Below are 12,535 nucleotides of genomic sequence, written 5' to 3'. Positions count from 1 at the left end.
TTTCTTTCTTTCTTTCTTTCTTTCTTTCTTTCTTTCTTTCTTTCTTTCTTTCTTCCTCTCTCTCTCTTTCCTTTTCTTCTTTCCTTCTTTCCTTCCTTTCTTTCTTTTTGGAACTGGGAATCGAACTCAGGACCTTACACTTGCCAGGCAGGGTCTGTGCCACTGAGCTATATCCCTGGCCCCATGCCTTGTTTTCTTATCACAGTCTCCCACACTTGTTTCTTTTTTAACTCATCTTATCCATCACTTTCAGTTTGAAAATGCTAATACTTCTGTCTCTTTGGCAAGTTTTTGGTACAAACATACACTGTTAAGGATGAGAGAAGCTTGTGAGACTTCTAGATACCATTTTCCAAGGCTGTGACAGCCCAGGACAGCTGTGAACCCCAACCTCACTCCTGGGTAACATGCTTCAATGGCACCAAGCAGTTTTAGAGACTCAGAGATCCACATAGGCTCCCTGACATCTCCAAATGCTTAATGATTTTTGCATTCTCATAACGACCCTGGGATAAAGGCAGCTGGGAATTAGTAACCTCTATCTACAGATAAGGAAACTTGGATCCAGGAATATTCAGTATAGATGAGTGAAGGGCAGCAACGGACCAAACCGCGTGGCCAGGTTCTGGGCCAGAAAGATCTTTTGCCCCCACTCTGGTGGCCGCCCCTAGAGGCCAGTAGCTAGAATGGCCAAGGTTTTTAGGTACCTTTCTCAGCCGTTCCCTGTGTCAGGACCATCAGTTCCAGCAAATCAGGTTCCTGCATACTCCCTGTAGGAGGCTGTTGCAAGGTTCCAGGACCCAGGTGGGCGGGCTTACTCACCAGACATGCAGGTACATTCCCCGGGGTCCATGGTCCAGGTGTGTGAATGGTTCTGTGTGTGAAGACTGAGGAAGGGAGGTTGAGGAACAGCCACAAACTTCCTATTTATAGCCGTGTAGGTGTGGACTGCAACTCACCCCACCTCTCCCTGGGGCCAGACGCCCTGCACACGGCCCAGCCAGACGCTGTAGACTGGGGGTTGGGTTGAGCAGGCAGAGAGATGGAGTAGTCATTTGAGTGGCTTGTCACAAAGGGATACACCTTAGCGGTGGAGTGGGTATCAAGGAACCAGGCTCAGGCTCAAGTTGGCAGCTGTGTGCATCTGGTCTCCAAGTCCTATCTGCTCTTCTATTATCTACCATTTCTGTTCCCTCCTTCTTCGGGGCTACTCCTGCCATGGTTCAGAGCCTCATTCTTTCTCCCCCGGTTGACTCTAAAAGTCCTTTTTGGGTGAGAGGGTAGAAAATCGGGGGCATGTTCTCCCCTGGAGTTTGCAACCTCTCCTAGAACACACATGGAATGGCAGGAGCAAGAGAGGACTTGGGGGATCTAACTCCTAAACTCCATCACTATGCTATTCTTTAATAAAGGCAACTGCTGCGTACCTTTCCAGTTTATGGAAAGTGGGGCTCCAAATGTACCCACAAGCTGCTGTTCTTACCCACTCTCAATGCAGAAATTCTGGGGCCCCTGCTGAATGTGCTTCCTCCAGAAAGCTACCTCTGATCTCTTCCTCTCTGGGCTGGAAGAAATCTACATCCCCTCTGGGCACTTCTCATGCCATTTACTCATTTCTACTCTGCTGTGTGATCGTTTAACACAAGGCTAAGCAGGTAGGCAGGCTCTTACCCACCCATCCCAAAGTGGGAGGTCGCAGGGGAAAGACCAGTGTCTGAAGCATCTCTCCGCCTGCTCAGGGTTCTGCACAATGGTTAGTGCATGTTGACTGAATGAATCCAGTGAATACCAGGATGACAGCAGACGTGAGCCAGGGTGAATGAATGAGTGGAAATGAGGGATGGACAAATGCATGGATCTTCTGCATGTGGCTGTACTGAAGACATCTGCTGGGAAGTGTCACCATTCAGAAAAGGCAAAAAATGGGGCCAGACCATAACAGGTAGATACAATTCCTCCCAGTTCTCAGCTTGTGTTCCCCATTAGTCATCCATAAGGACCATCTGGGCCTCAATCTGGTGGAACCATGGACGTGTGCGCATGTGTGTGTGTGCGTGTGTGTGTGTGTGTGTGTGTGTGTGTCACTGGGGACTGAACCCAGGGCACTGAGCTGTATCCCCAGCTCTTTCTTATTTTTATTTTGAGACGGTCTCTTTAAGTCACTAAGTTGCCCGGGCTGAGCTCAAACTTGCAGTGCTTCTGCCTCCCAAAGTGCCGAAATTATAGGCAGACCTCACTGCACTCAGCTGGAACCACAGATTTGAGCCAAGAAATTCTAGTGAGAAAGGATTTGGCACCATTGTCATCAGAAGGGCACTGGGACAGACACTAGGGAAGCAGAGGTAGAGGCAAGATTGTAGTAACTCAGGAATGGTCCCTGACCTAAAGGTGTTCACAGTTTAGTAAAGAAGTTGAGTTATCCTTCACCTTCCCAGGGTCCCCAGCATAGATGCTGAAATTACTGATGCCTTGTTGTCTTGTCACATGCTTGGATACAGGTGGCAGCCATCAAGTTATCACACATTTCCAGTCTCTGAGGGTGACACTCCAGATGACCTCGGGATCATTCTCATCTCATTAAAGTGGTAAAAACACACCCACTGGTGCCACAACAGATCAGACTATGGCCAAACTAAGGAAGAAGAGAGGTAGCTCCCTGATTTCTGGAAATCTCCTCTCTTTCCATGAAAATTGCCTGTGACAGCATGCACACTGCACTGGTTCCTAACCCAGTCTAATAAAAACCCAGACCCTAGACCAGCCCAGAGAGAAGGTGCTTTGAGAACTGAGCTCCCCTTATCCATGCATTGGCATTTAATAAAATGTTCTGTCTGCTCCCAGGACTGTTTGGTGATTTGTGAACAGTACTGAGCAGAAAAAACCTGCAAATTCAGTCATGCTAGCACCAGACACTGTGCAGGGTTCGAAGGAGCCAGTGATGGGTAAAAACAAAGCCACCTGAAAGTCAGGAGCAAATCTCAGTCAGGAAACCCATGGTGGGGCTTCTCCAAAAGTCCAGAGTCTGTCACCAGCTGGTATGAATCTTTGCTTCTTTGGTAATAGAAGTGAAAACTGCGGTGAAAGCATGAATCTACAGGCAAAAGTTTTAATTGGAAAGTAAGAGAAAACAGGGAAGGGACTTTATCTTGCAGAGGAGAACTGGAGGATAGCCACGCGTGGTGGCACGTGCCTGTAATCCCAGCACTTGCCAGGCTGAGGCAGGAGGATTGCTGTGAGTTCAAGACCAACTTGGGCTACACAGTGAGTTCAAGCCCAGCCTGAACTGCAGAGTGAGACCCTGTCTCAAAAAGTCTCAAAAAAAAAAAAAAAAAAGAGAGAAAAGAACTGGAGGAGGCACAGCCCCAACCAAAATCACACTGTCTGTTAAAGGAAGGAAGCCAGGCTTTATGGGATTGCTGAGACCGGCTTGGATCTGGTTGACTACCTACCTCTGATTTTGCAATTCTAGAGAAATCCTAATGCCTTACAGGGCAATCCCATTGTCATGACATGATTGCTCCAGTGAAGGGACAGGGTGTGTGTGTGGAGGGGGGGTCAATTTTGCAGAGTCTCTGCCAATATCCAAGGATCCAAGGTGGCTGCCGGTTCGGGACATCATTGGGAGGCTTCTGGGTGTGCATTCCAAGGGGTCTGGTGCAGGCTGTTGTAAAAGCTGATTGCTGAAGTTTCCTGCAAATCTCTTGTCTTGGTGTCCTCAATCTTGAAGAGTGTGAGATAGGTTAGATAAATTTAAGGTTAGTAACCCTTATATTACCAGTTTTCAGGCACTCCCTAAATGACTAACCTGCTTAAGTGCACACCTGAGTAAGGAGAGTAAGAATCTGACTCAAAGTTTTTGTTTTGTTTTGTTTTGTTTTTGGTTTGGTTTTAAGACAGAGTGTCACCATGCAGTCCTGGCTGACCTTGAACTCACTATGTAGCCAAGGCCAAGCTCAAACTTGTCATCCTCTTGCCTCACTCCCCCGCTCCCCGCCCCCTACCAAGTGCTGGGATAAGAGATGTGTGCCACACATACCTCCTGCCTGATTCAAAGTTTTAAGATAATAAAGTTGACAGATACAGATGAAGAAGAGATCTCAAGCTTTGTGCTGATTTTAGTAACTCATCGGGCATCTGTACCCCAAAGTAGAGTCATTTTTTCCTCCACTGGAGATTGAATTCAGGACTAGCCTCATCCCCAACAGCCCTCCTCCCCGCTTCTTAAAATTTTGATACAGGGTCCTGCTTAGTTACTATGTTGCCCAAGTTAGGTTTAAGCTTGCAGTCCTCCTGCCTCAGCCTCCCAGAGTGCCCAGATTACAGGGATGAGCCATAATACTGGCACGTTACTATTTTTTGCTTAGTTCTTTGCTTGTTTTTTGTTTTGTTTTGTTTTGTTTTTAAACAAAAGCAGCTTTTAAGTTCCTGTCTACTTCAGAATAAAAGACAAATCATGCTTTTAATGAGTAACAGGTTAAGGGCCTGTGTGTTTGCCTGACCTCTGTCCCTCTGGTGATCCCAACAATTTTATTCTTTCATCAAGTTTATTCTTGGAGACACGATGGCAAAGGCCCTGTTTGGGAGAGTGAGGGGGTGGGGAAGAACATAAACCATACTTTGAAAGAGTAACAGATCCTGAGTTAAGTCTTAAGAGTGTACCTGCCCTTTGTCCTCACGGTGTCTCTGATGGTCTAGTTCTAGCAAGGACAGGCCCAACCAAGTGAGCCCGGAGAGAGGCAGGGATTGTTTTTCAGCCTATCTGAGCCATCATCCTCCCTCCTCACTGCCTCTGCCAGCATTGTCTTCCTCCTTGGAAGAGTTACAGTGTGACATTAAGCCCCCAGTTGAATGAAAATCAAAATCCTATCCCTTCTTATTCACATATTTCTCAATTTCTGACCTCTGAAGATTGAAACAAACATATGCCACACTGTCCAGGCCAGCCCAGCTTGAGCAGTGCCAGGGACAGTCCAGTTCTTTTTTAAGTTCTTCTCCTAGACCCTGGGAAGGAGCGGCCATGAGCCCACCTGGCTGTTCCGATTCTTAGCTCCTGAACTCTGGCCAGCAGCATGAAATCAGGAACACACACGCCACACACGCCGTGCAAAGGCTGGCAAGCACAGCTTAAACCCACACTTAGAAAATAAGCACTTTGGGGAAAAAAGGGTACCAAAAATTATCAAAATGTGTAGCTATTATTATTATTACAATGTATTATTAATTATTGTGTATACTAATAAAATAAAAGAAATAAATATTTCTTTGGGGAAGTGACCATTTAGCCTTCTTGGGGGATTCCAAGAGTCTCTTGAAATCCTGATGAAAGCTCTTGACCCCGTTTGTGGGGTGGTGGGATACACACACAAGTTCAAGGCTTGAGTGTAATCACCATTGCTCAGGGCCGTGGTGTCGAAAGATGTTCCTTTTTGTGATGGACGTGGACCGGCAGGTGGCGTGGTCAACTCTTCCCAGAGCTGTTGATTGTCCTGCACCTGGCGCCATCGTCCTGTGCTCCCCACCCCAGCCTTGTACTTGGCGAGCTTGCGGGAGGTCAGCTTCGCTCAGGAGCTGCTGGGCTGTGCTCGCGGCTGGGGTCGTCATCTGCATACGTGTCCTGGCCTTGTGACAGGGCTGTGCTTGAGCTGCTGAGGAAGCACAGGTGGGATGGAAGAAACACACCACCAGCTCCAGTGGGCGAGAGGCCAAGCTCTTGGGTCATTTCTTCCATGATGAACACGTCACATGCCGAGCCTAGCACAGTCTGTCTCAAGGGCTAAGACTGCAAAGGGGACAGACACAGCACAAAGACAGGGATGCTGAGCCTTCGTCCCACTTTAGTGACCCATCAGACACCTCCACGCCCAAGGAAGAGTCACTGTTCTCAAGAAAAGTGGCCTTTACGTCCCTGGGAAGTAACCCAGGCAACCGTTATCATAACCCACAATCAGAGACGCTGTCTATAGCACAGCCAGTGGGCGCTGAGAATGCATCGCCCAGCAGCGTGTCCTCCGAAATTAGTGATTTTAAGTTGACTAAGAGCAAAAGAGGCTAGAGGGCTTATTTAGGTTCTTTCTTAGTGAAAATTTCTCATTTTATGCGGTCTACTTTTATGGTTTTACCAGCCTGTCATGGTGGCTCTGTTGAAGCGTTGTACTGCAAAGGGGAATAGTTTACCGCACCTGAGCGCTTACTTTGCTGTCCCATGTTTTCCCTATCTTTGTGCCTCCATAGTGCCATCATGGTGGTCCCTAGCTGTCTCATTTGGAAGAGAAGTTGACCTTCCACCTACAGTGTCCTCTTATAGGGTGTTTCTGGCCTTGTGTATAGGACGAGGCATGAGATGTGGGGGCAAAGTCAGAGTAGGCAGGAGTATGCCCATCACCTGGGATCTTACACGGCTGCACTAGAAGAACATGGAGAAGCCAGGGACCACATGCTGCTTGACCAAATGAGGACACAGGAGCCCAGAGAGACGGGGCCAACGCCTCAGTCACTAAACTTCGGCCGTGGGAGGAGGAATTTGAACTCTGCTCCGTTCTCATTGCTGGCACCCACTCTTCAGATCTGAAGTACTTGTGACCAAATTGTTCGGCAGTTTGAAGCCTGTGTGGCTTTATAAACTGTTTATTAATTATATTTTTTTATTAGGAAAAAGTTCAAACGTACTAAAAAGTACAAAGAATACTGTACCTACCACCCAGAATTAGATGTCAACATTGTCCTATTTGCGTCAGCTCTTTTAATTACGAGAAATTAAAAAAGAGATTAACAAGCCCGTGGCTTTAAACATCATGTGTGTGCTGGTGACTCCTAGCTCATCCTCCCCGCCTGGGCCTCCCCTCTGAACTCAGGCTCATGTTTCTGGTTGCTGCTCAACATGGAGGTCAAACAACACCTGACCCCTGCCTCACCCCACTTCACTCCGTCCAGATCTTCCCACAGGCTCTCTGCCCCCACGGCTGCCACCAGCTTGGGGCCACCATCGTCTCCCACCTAGACCCAGCACTCTGTTCCTAACTGCTGGTCTCTGCACGCCCCTTACTGCTACCCATCCTCTTGACCTCCCCATCCTCCAGCTTATTAAAGGTTATATCACGTTCATGTTCTTCCTTCAATTCTTGAGAGGATTTCTGTCTCACAGAGTAAGCAGCACAGTTCTTGGTCACCCATGACCAGCCTCTGTTGCCCTCTGTTTTTGTCTCTTACATCTCTCCCTATCCTTGTTCTGCTCCAGTCTCCCTGTCTCCAGAGAGCCCCAGGGCCTTTGCATGGCCCCAGAATCTTCCCCTGTATGTCTGCTCATTTTATTCCAGTGACAGCTACTCTGGCTACCTTATTTAAAATATCTGCCTCCTCCCTTAGCAATTCTTGGGTGCCTTTTTGTTTTCTTTTTCTTCCTTAGTACTTATCACCATGACATACGCTGTGTATTTTGCTTATTTTTCTTGTTTATTGTCTGATTCATTTTCCAAATATAAGTTCCACAGGGGCAGGGATTTCATTCCTGCTGTATTCTGTATCTAGAAGTAGCTGGTAAGCTGGGCATGGTGGTGGATATCTGTAATCCCAGCTACTTGGGAGGCTGAGACAAGAGGATCACAAGATCAAGAACAGCCAAGGCAACAGAGCAAAATCCTGTCTCAAAACAAATAAAAGTGCTTGGTATATAACAGGTGCTCAATTAGGCTGTTTTTCTTTCTTTTTTTTTTTTTTTTTTTCGGTCTTTTTTAGACAGGGTCTCACTATGCAGTTCAGGCTGGCCTTGAGCTCACTTTGTAGCCCAGGCTGGTCTCCAACTCTCAACAATCCTCCCATCTCAACCCTTCGAGTGCTGGGATTATAGGCATGTGCCACCATGCCAGCAGGCTTTTTTTCTTTCTTTCTTTTTTTTTTTTTTTGGTCTTTTTTTTTTCTTTCTTGGTACCAGGAATTAAACTTAGGGCCTCATGCTTTCCAGGCAGGTGCTGCACTGCTGAGCTACATCCCCAGCCCTCAATTTGTAGAAATACTCAAAGTCCTTTTTATCTTCCTTCTTTCAATAAGGAAGTCATTGATAAAGTTCACATGAGTCCTTCCTATTCTTATTTTGATACTTTTCTACACATGTGATCATACATGACCTGTGTATGGCATTGCTTTTTGTTTTAAAAAGTATATACACAGTACCATAATGCAAGTGCCATTCTACACCTGTCTGGGTCCCCAATATAATGTTTTTGGGATCCACCCACGTTGAAACATGACTGAACAACACTGTTATATCATATGAAGATGTCACATTTTATTCTCTGGTTCCCTACTGACAGACATGTAGGCTGTTTCTGCACCTTCTCGCTTTTAAAACTGAGGCAGGGAACTCCTCCATTATGCCACCCAGCTGAGTGTGCGAGGTTCGCTCATCCCTAGAAGGAGGACAGTGAGGCTGTAGGGGGCCATCGCCCTCCAAAGACCCCATGCCAGGTTACACTCTCTAGCAATCTCTGAGAGCCCCCATTTCCCCAGCACCTCTTCCAACGTTTCCTGTATTCACACTTGGAAATGTTTGCCCTCCCAGTGAGCATGAAGAAATGTGTGATGTCCCACTAAGGAGTCATTTGTAAATCACTGCCCCCAATAGCAGCATCCACTGACATCCAGTGATCCAGGGTCCAGGTTTCTTCACAATTATGGTGCATGTCTCAGCCTTTCACACCCTAGCAAGAGAGAGCACAGCGAAGCTCTCATGGGCTGCAGTCCTTCAGGCTTGGATTCAATCTTGGCTTCTCTACCTGTTTGCTCTACACCCTCAGATAAGCTCCATGATCTCTACCATAAAATGATACTCATGTAGAAAACAAGGAGGGGGCATTTAACACATCAGATACTCAAGGGATGGCAGATATTAGCAAGATTTCATGCAGATAGTGGAGGGTCGGGCAACTTGGTGTGGAGCTGATATTCCTGGAGTTCAGCCCCAGGGCTTTGGCAAGGCGCGTCCTCTCCCGGGTGTCCGCTTTGTCATCTTAAAAGGAGTGGACATAGCAAGAGAGGAGATAGAGCGGAAAGCTGAGAGAGGGCTGGAGGCTGTGGAGGACGCTACGGGCAAACACCTTATTTGTCCTAAATCTGCCCATGGTCAGCCTGCAGCACGATGCAGGGAACCCCAGACCTGGGGGTTGGGTTTTAGGGAGGGGAGACTGGTTGGCAGAAGCAAGAGCAACATCCCCACCCCGCCACACACTATTTCCGCTCCCTGCTGGGCTACCAGGATGTTCCATGTCTGTGGTCCAAGTTCTGTCAGCCAGGCTGAAGGGATTATAAGAGCTTATCATCCAGGACATGTTCTATAGACTTTGATAAACCGTAAGGTTTTTCACATTACCTTGAAATATATTCAGCGTTCTAGATGTTTGTTCCACCAGCTAAGGTATGTGTGTGTGTGTGTGTGTGTGTGTGTGTGTGTGTGTAAGAGGGAAAAGGAGACAGAGTGACAGAGAGGGGAAGGTAGGGCATACACCTAAGTGTCTGTGTTGTGTGCATGTCTGTTTAGATGCATGTATATGCGTGTGTATGTTGTCTGTTGGTGTGTTGCATCTGGCTTTATTTGCGATTTTATGTGCCTATATATGTGTCTATATTTGTGTGTGTGTGTGAGAGAGAGACAGAGACAGAGACAGAGAATGACAGAGAGACAGAGGCAGAGAGACAGAGAGAGACAGAGACAGAAAGAGGCAGAGAGATACCCAGCCTGAGGAAACGATACAAGCCAGGAGACTGCGCCTGTGTCCCCTAACCAACACACACACACAAGTGCGCACATGCGCGCGCGTGCACACACACACACACACACACACACACACACACACATTGCTACTTCCTTGGCCCCTGATTCTACCGAAGGAGCCCTAGTGAAGAACTCCATAGCTAGGTGCAGTGAGGCCCCTGGGAGATGTGCCCCTGTGCTGTGAGGGCAGAAATCAGGCCAAGGTTAATTAGCTGCCACCTCGATCAGTTCCCTGTGCACCTGTGTGCTCGACAAGCTTCACAGACTCCCCAGGGCTCGAGGCTGCTGAGTAATTACATGGCACTCTGCTCACAGCTATAATTGAGTACCCACTGGGCAAGTGAAACCCTGCACTCTGCACACAGCCCTAAGCAAGGATGAGTAAGGCCAAAGCCAGCAATTACCCACACGCATTGCCCCCAGTAGCAAAGTGGCCAGTCCAGCTCGGCTGGCAGCCCAGATCCCAGCTCCGCAGGAAGGCAAGCAGGTTCCTGCCATCCCATCCTCCTTCCTTCAGCCTTCCTCTTTCTTTTCTCCTTCCATCCTTCTTTAAAAAATCAGTCTAGAGTGGTTAGAGCCTGCTGTCTGCCAGGCCTTGGGGACCCTCCAGATGAAGCACATGACCCGTACTGTGGTCCTCAGTAGGAGTGATAAGCAAGCTCCACGGCCAGAAAAGGAGAATGCCAGCAATGTCTGCAAGGGCAAACAAGGTCAGGGCAACACTTGAGATGACCCACAGAGCAAGCACCCCATTAAACATTGTACCCTCTGTGCGTCACTTGACTGCCCTACTCTCCGCCCTGCGTGGTAGCCCAGGTCATCTCTGGGCTCTTCATGGAATGTCGGATCCAGGCCCAGGGTTTTCACACTGCACATGCTCAGAGCCCTGGGGCTTTGTGGGGGTGTATCATAGGGCGCTGCGCGGGAGATCCTGGGTTCCATCAGGCCTCCACTTTCCCTGCTTAAACAGGCAGCTCCTCTTTTAAAAAAACCTGTGCAGCCCTCTTCCTCTGCCCACATACGGTGGTTTTTGAAAGGGACCCTATAGACGGTGCTGAAGCACTGTGATTTAGAAAACCGCTATACACAAATTCTGCCTAGCAAGGCTGATATACTTGCTCAAGTCCAGCCAGGGAAATGGAGGCTGATCTGGATGTGTAGCCCCGAGTGGATGGAGCTTCTGGACTTCTACTCTTCCTTCTTTTCTCTCTTCTTTTTAAAAATTAGCCAAACCTGGAGTCACTCATTTGTAATTCCAGCACTCTGAGAGGCTGAGGCAGGAAGATCACAAGTTTAAGCCCAATCTGGGCAATTTAGCAAGACCTGTCTCAAATTAAAAAATAAAAGAAAAAAGGCTGGGGATATAGCTCAAGTGAAGGCCCTGGGATCAATCCCCCACCCCACAAAATTATTCTCAAATATTTTTGGAACACATAAGACTAGAGATTTAAATATAGACTCTTCCAACATTATTAAACATTAATAGCCTGTTTTATTCATTTCAGTTTTTTTAAACAAACAAAACAATTAAAGAGAGGGGAAACTCTTATGTAACATTCTACCCCATCACAAACCAAGGAACCAATTTCACAAATTAGATGCTTATCATGTCTATACATGTTTGAGCTTTTATTACATAGGTATATATACATCTATAAAATTACATAATCTTGTTTTATAGGTTTATAAATCTTATATAAAATAGCATCATTCTTTATATAGCTTTTTACAATTTCTCTTGCCCAGCATTTTGAAGTTGATCTGTGACTTTAACTGCTTCTCTAGTATTTTATTGTATGACTATTTCAGTTTATCCTTTTCCCTGTGGATGAGCATTTAGATGTTCCCATGTTTTCATCATGACCAATACTGCTGCAATGGATGTCCACGCATACATGTTTCGGTGTATGAAATGTGTTGGCTTCTCTACTGGGTATGCCTAGGCATGGACTTGCTAGTTAGAAGGAACATGCTTATTCTACTTTACTAGATATTCCTGGATTGCTCATTGTAGAGACTTACGCTCATTTCTCCATATTCTTGTGGATACTTGGTGTTGTCAGAGGTTTATATTTTTGCCAAACTGTGGCTTAGGCTGCAGCTACCCTTTAGATGGCTCAGATGAGACAGCTATGAAATGATGTTTCCTCATTGTTGATTTGCTAATTACTACTGAGGCTGAGCATATGATCGTAAGGTTGGGGGCCCTTTCAGCTCTCTTTTCTGTCACAGGCCCAGTGATCTATCTAACATGCTGCATGCCATGCTTGCTGCCTGGGACAGAGCACTAACCAGTTTCACTTTGGGACCAGTGTATATCATTTTCTCAGGTGCACGGCATGTCTTTGTCCTCCCACATTCTTGTTTTTTAATAACGTCCCAGTTTAGGAGGCTCAAAAATTGACCTTAGAAGATGAAGAAGATGAACATCCTGGTGTACCTGAGGAAAGTGTGGTCCGGGGAGTGGAGGTGACAATCAGGAGCAGCATCCTCAGCCATCAAGTCATTGGCAGACATTTGCTTAAAAATGGCAAACATTTCTGGCTCAGTCAGAAAAGTTTGTCTGAGGCTCTGTATTTTGTCTCCCTTTCTTTCAGCATCCCTTCCTTCCAGCGGTAACTAGGTCAAAGTAAGAGTTCCGAACCAGCTCTGCAATGCTTCCCATGTCACTTGAAGAAGGAGGGGGCTTGGAGAATCACTCCTGAAGGTAACATAATTCTAGAATGCCAGGGTTGCCAGGGAAGTGATAGCACCCAAACATTCCCCCTAGGC

General features: G+C 47.0%; 1 protein-coding gene across 1 annotated transcript in view; it reads right to left on the bottom strand.

Moving 5' to 3' along the window:
* Positions 1–901, bottom strand: part of LOC102016739 (metallothionein-4) — a 2,419-nt gene extending 1,518 nt beyond the window's left edge. Inside the window, exon 1 of the mRNA XM_005388354.1 lies at positions 823–901. Coding sequence (XP_005388411.1) covers positions 823–853 — 31 coding nt within the window. The 5' untranslated portion in view covers positions 854–901. The remainder of the gene's footprint in view (positions 1–822) is intronic.
* Between the last annotated feature and the right edge of the window lie 11,634 nt (positions 902–12,535).

This window comes from Chinchilla lanigera, unplaced genomic scaffold (assembly GCF_000276665.1).
Source record: "Chinchilla lanigera isolate Chin_1 unplaced genomic scaffold, ChiLan1.0 scaffold00032, whole genome shotgun sequence".
NCBI lineage: Eukaryota > Metazoa > Chordata > Mammalia > Rodentia > Chinchillidae > Chinchilla > Chinchilla lanigera.
The sequence above is the reverse complement of the archived record's forward strand: the minus strand, read 5'-3'. Positions and strand labels throughout refer to the sequence as shown.